Here is a 5,714-nt window from a genome sequence, read left to right on the forward strand (position 1 = left end):
CTGCCCCGAAGAGCTTACAGTCTAAGAGATATATACAAACAAAGCCAGCAAATAGCAGAGGGAATTGGTGACCTTAGGTTTGGTGCAGAGCAACAAATCACTAATGACCAGGAAGTGTATGGTACAAATACTTCTGGCTTTATTTGTGTCATTCGTGCTGATTTGTAGGATTTATTAAGCTTGTGTGGTAAAATGTGTATTTTGTGTTATTTTCTTGACCATAGAACATTCTCTAGAAAAAGGTAAGTCATTATAATTGTACTCTAAATATATTTGACAACTGCACATCACTTTCATTCATTTTATTTATAATTCTGGTGCTGTGAAACAAGATTTTCTCAGACTCATTTTACTGACGGGGGAATTCAGAGATCACTTTTATAAACTGTACAATGCTAAAACTTATTTAGTCATTCTATTCTTTATATCATAACATAGGGTAGTTTCATCGTTATATTGTCACAGTGTATGGGGATAGTGGAGAGTCACATATTTAAAGTGGAACTTTCAATAAAGCGTACCTAAACTCAGAAATTTCACATAATATAAAAACCCTTTTATATAAGGTAAAAATTCTTTTTTTGCAGCAGCAGCAGCACTGGCCCGTAGGCGATCCAGAATGAATGGGAGCGCAAAGCTTCCCGGGATACCTACGTCACACATCCTGAGAGGCTCTTGGGTGCTCCTTCTGTGCATGCCCGAGCAGCTTGGGCATTCGCAGAAGGAGCCTTTTCACGCAGAGAGAAAAATTTGCCGATCTCACGCATGCGCAGGGAGATCGGCACGTTTTTTTTCATCCTATGTCATCCGATCTCACACCTGGGTCGGGAGACATAGGATGAAGAACCAGGAAGAATAGGAGAAGATGGCAGCACCCAGAGCGCCGACTCCGGGACGGGTGCGGGCACGAAGCAGGACCTGATGCAAGACACCCTGGATGGATCGGACTGCCCTGTGGGATTGAAGGTAAGTGTATTTTTTTTAGGCACGTTTAGTTTAGCTCCTCTTTAATAACACAAAATAAACACATTTACTTTTGAGCCCATAATAGCTTCACAATCTGATTCCTGTAGGTCCTAATGCCTGTGGACCCAATAAGCTAGTGGAAATTTCAGCCTACAACCATTTTCTTATAACTAAAACACACGTGAATTTATTTTTTTGCTTTTTTTTATTAACATAGTATTTAAAGCTTTTTCAAAACATGCATATCACTGATACAAATTTTTCTTTTCTACACTGAAATCCAATTTGTTTACTCGGTTGCTGCATTCACTTTTTTTCCATGGTATTTATTCCTAATTTTTACCTGGTAATTCTGCTAGTAGCACACTTTTTGTCGCAGTAACAACACACTCAATGTTCTGTGTCTATTTAAAAGCAGTGTTGTCACCCTTATGGAAGAGAAGGTTTGTTTAGTCGTCTCCTAATAAAAAAGGGAGTAGGTATGTAGTTGGTGGCAAGATCATAAAATATTTTTGTAGCCTTGGAAGAGTGTGGTGATAATACTATTGCTTGTTGAACATTACTGGAAATTATTAATGCATATTAGGACAATTATAATCAAATTATAGTTCTGTAACAGGATAATTGTAAGTAGCTTTTATGGCTGACCATAAAATCTAGATGCATAGTTTCACTGTGTCTCTAACAAGTGTTGCATAGTTGTAGGACTGAATTCATATTTGTGCTTTCAGTTTTTGCTGCCTTACACTGAAAAGGAGAGATATGACAATGAAGAGCGCTCAGAGATTCAGAGGCAATTCCTTGCTGAATTTGCAAAGAAGCTACCAATTTATACACAAACAGCAAATGGAGGTTAGCCAGACGTATTTATGAATATACTGTGAAGGGGCACAAACACTACTTGTATGCCTGTGAATTTTGTATGTGATCTTTGTGAATGTATTTTGTCTTTGATCTGTCATATGAATCTCGCCCTTGACCCTGACACTGGTTTCCCCATTAGACTCTTTGAATCGCTCTGTTTGTAAATTGCTTGGATCTTTGCTTGGTAACCTTGATCACAAAGTGTCTGTGTCCAGCATTATAAAACATGTAGCACATTGAGTTGAGTTGTTTTGGGGCAGCCCATTCATTTGCATAGACAATGCAGTAAATTGCACATAAAACTAATGTCGGCTGCATTTTTTTTTTTTAATGTAGCACACCACATTGTCATTTTTTCTTTAACTAGAAAATCAATGCAACTCACTTCACCTGTCAGTGATTTTAATGTTTTAACTGATTGTTTTAAATTTACTTTGCCTTGCAAAATTTGTTTATTTTACTGTAACATTGCTTTAATAATGAGTATATATAAGTGAGGAATATTTTTTATGTTACATCTACTTCTGATTTATTTTCTACTGTAAACATGTAAGCATTGTCATACATCTAGGAGTTACCATATACACTAACCACACTACTTTATATATTTCAGCAATTCGTTTTTATGATCGGTGCCAGGTGGTGAAGCCTGATCGCTGCCATCAATGTTCTGTCTGTGGGAGTATATGCTGGGGAACCATTATTTGTAAATTGTAATAAAGTGACAGCGTTCTGCAGTGAAATCACACATTTGTGTTGTCACTGTATGTACAAGGTTGTCATAGATGGATGCATCATTTTCAATGATCAGTAAGTGACAAACCATAGGGTTTAAACCAAAAAATAGGTAATACAAACCAAAAAAAGTGATGCTACAAAAAAGGAGAAAATTTTTGTTTTTCTTTACTTGGTACCCCTCAATTTACTTTCATTTTGAATTATCTTTAGTAAAGCTCTCTTGGGGGCACGACATTAGACAATGAGGATCTATACAACTAAAAATCCTTCTCATACAACACATCTTAACAATATATATAAATTAATGTACCATACAGAACACAACTCCAAGCCATAAAATTCTAAAGAGAGGTTTCAATTGGGACACAATGGGGATGATTTACTACAGATGAACATATTCAGGTGCAAAGTGAATTCTCAGTTAAAGGTATCTCTGGACTTGTTCAGATGGTCACCTATAAAGCCACTAACCCAACATTTATGTAGGCAAAGGAATTCTGAGTAGGAGCAATTGTCCCTATTTAGCTTAGTAGCAAATGGAGAAGTTCAGATAAGAATTTGAATCTGGCATTGGAGAGTCTGTTTTTTTTTTTTTTTTTTTTATTTGATATGTGTCCACTAACATTGTAATTTAGGTCAATAGGAACGCCCTGAAAATGTTGGAAGAGCACTGATTCTTTGTTCATTTGTCTTTCAGAAATCATTTCTCCAGCTTTACTTATGTAGAATGTGAACAGTACATGGCAGGAATGATGGCTACCAGCATCCCACACAACATTAGGAGATTGGGAAGAGGGACAAATATTAACTTAAAGCCGTTTTTACCAGCCAGGGTTACATGGATCCCTAGGGTTCTTCCAGAGATTGCTGGGGTTTCCTTGAGCAATAACAGTTTGTGACTCTCTGGTCAGTTTAGTGAGACCATTGCTCGTTTTGGCTATCTGTGAGATTCTTCCCACTAGCCAGCATTGTAAGAGACATTCTTCCCACTGACCATTACACTAATGTACTGTGAGCTGTGGATATAGAAATCATAGTAGGGGTTCCCTGCAGACTGGAAAGTTATTTTAAGGATCCCTCCATGTTAAGAAGTTGGGAAACACTGGCTCACAGTTGGTGAATGACATGCACTGCCACACCCACACAAAAATAAGTATCCAGAAAAGAATTGGTTAAACCAAAAATACCTTTTTTTTCTCTCACAGCTGCTATACATTTTTCCTGCTGAACAGAACCATCTAACCATATATCACTTATCTCCTCTTTAATGCTAAATCAAACATTGAAACTTTTGTTTTTATCCTCAGTTTCCCCACAAATCACTTTAAGCTGAAGAAACTGAGAAAATACACCAGAGGAGGAAACATGAAAGAGAAAGGAAGAAGAGAAAAAGAAGGGGATGAAACTTAAAGCTTCACTGGAGACATAAGAGGATGAAACTGCTAATGTGGAACAGAATGTAAAAGAAGCTGTGGAAGATACACATGCACATACACAGGTGCCACTAGTTTTTGACAAAGTGGAAGTCCATGATGAACCTCTCAATAAAATCATAAAGAAAAAAGAAAAAAAAGAAAGGGTAAAAGGAAACACCCATGACTGGAAAAAACTACAAACAGCTACTAAGTCGCCTAGAGGCACGAAAGAGTAAGCTTGAAGAATTAAGGGCCAAAGACCAAGAAAAAGCCAAGAAGTTTGAATCTAAAATTAAATGGACTAATGTGTTGTACAAAGCTGAAGGACTGAAGATTAAAGACGAAGAAGGAATGTTAAAAACTGCCTTAAAGCGCAAGGAAAAGCAGCGGGAACAGAAAAAGAAGCGCTGGGACAAGCGACTGCAGCAGACGACAGAGAAAATGCAACAGCGTCAGGATAAAAGAAAATGGCCAAGATAGAAAAGAGGAAGAACAGAGCTTGCAAGAAAGGGCGCGTCATGCCAGAGGACTTGGCCAAATCTAATATTAAATAATACTGATTTTGTAATTACAAGGGTTTTATATGATATTTTGTGTGTAAATAGTTCATACTTTGGAGTTTACATGTGACAGATCAACAGGACCCCAAAAGTTGAATGGTGACCTTTTTTTTAAAAAAATATATATATATCAAACCCTGCTTTTAAAAATAAATTACAAAAAGAATTGTGTTGATAATAGCTGTCTTGTATTTTTTCTGTTAACATTGGAATAAGTTGGAATGTGAAACCTAAAGGAAACAGTGTGACATATAGGTACGATCAGATATCAGTTGTTAGAACGTGTCACACAATATATTTTCATTTTAAATTTAGCAATCCTTTTATGGCAGTGTGAGATCTTGTGTCATTTAAAACAGTGGAAGAATTCTTTTTTGTTCTTGTCCATTGAGGCACTCAGGGTATCTCCCACTTTCATACTTCTGTCATACTTCTGTCTGCTCGAGGATTGGACACCGTAAAAGCAAGTAAAAGAGGTCCCCAACCCCTGATCCGTGTGCCGCGAAAGCACGGTGACCAGTGGTGACCCTACTGGGGAGGGGGGGCGCACCGCCCAGAGCCACAAACCATGTCTCTCGCAGTCTTAGGGTGGTGGGCGACTTGTGTCTCTGGACAGGTTCTGGCATCTGACGTCACTCTAAGGGAAGTTTCTACCACTTTCAGTGATACAGGACTCCGGACCACGAGCCGCAAAAGGTTGGGGACCACTGCTCTAACGGATCCCTGCTACTACCAGCGTGCTTCATGTTTTTTGTACTAGTGACCTAGGAGGATAGATATTTCTTTGCCAGCTGTGCTGTACTTTGCAAGGATAGTGAAGAGGTGACCCTCCAGCAATGCATTCTGTTTAAAAAACGATCCGAACCCCATTCTGGAACAAGTTAGCCTGTAATAGGGAGTTTCATCTCTTCTTGAGTAGTTAAGACAGTAGGTATTGAAGCAAGTTTTACAACCAACAATATGATCAGACATGGCAAGAGTAGCATATACAATATGTGTATTATGATAAAGTAAGGTGTGGTATTTTCCCAATGCCATATTCCTTCTTAACATTGCTATAGTATATAGGTTTTAGAGAAACAAGAATACTGCATTTTACTTTCATATCTTTATATCTCCTTTTTTTTTTTAGTTTTTATTGAAGATTTTCCATATACAAAAAAAAACAGAA

At 37.7% G+C, this 5,714-nt stretch overlaps 1 protein-coding gene and 1 pseudogene across 1 annotated transcript in view; both read left to right on the forward strand.

The window, feature by feature from the left end:
• Positions 1-1,823, forward strand: part of LOC140344396 (palmitoyltransferase ZDHHC15-like) — a 5,329-nt gene extending 3,506 nt beyond the window's left edge. Inside the window, exons 2-3 of the mRNA XM_072431523.1 lie at positions 1,382-1,409; positions 1,698-1,823. Coding sequence (XP_072287624.1) covers positions 1,382-1,409; positions 1,698-1,823 — 154 coding nt within the window. The remainder of the gene's footprint in view (positions 1-1,381; positions 1,410-1,697) is intronic.
• A 1,133-nt stretch (positions 1,824-2,956) lies between these two features.
• Positions 2,957-4,589, forward strand: LOC140344397 (surfeit locus protein 6 homolog; annotated as a pseudogene).
• Positions 4,590-5,714: the final 1,125 nt, after the last annotated feature.

This window comes from Pyxicephalus adspersus, chromosome Z (assembly GCF_032062135.1).
Source record: "Pyxicephalus adspersus chromosome Z, UCB_Pads_2.0, whole genome shotgun sequence".
NCBI classification, from domain to species: domain Eukaryota; kingdom Metazoa; phylum Chordata; class Amphibia; order Anura; family Pyxicephalidae; genus Pyxicephalus; species Pyxicephalus adspersus.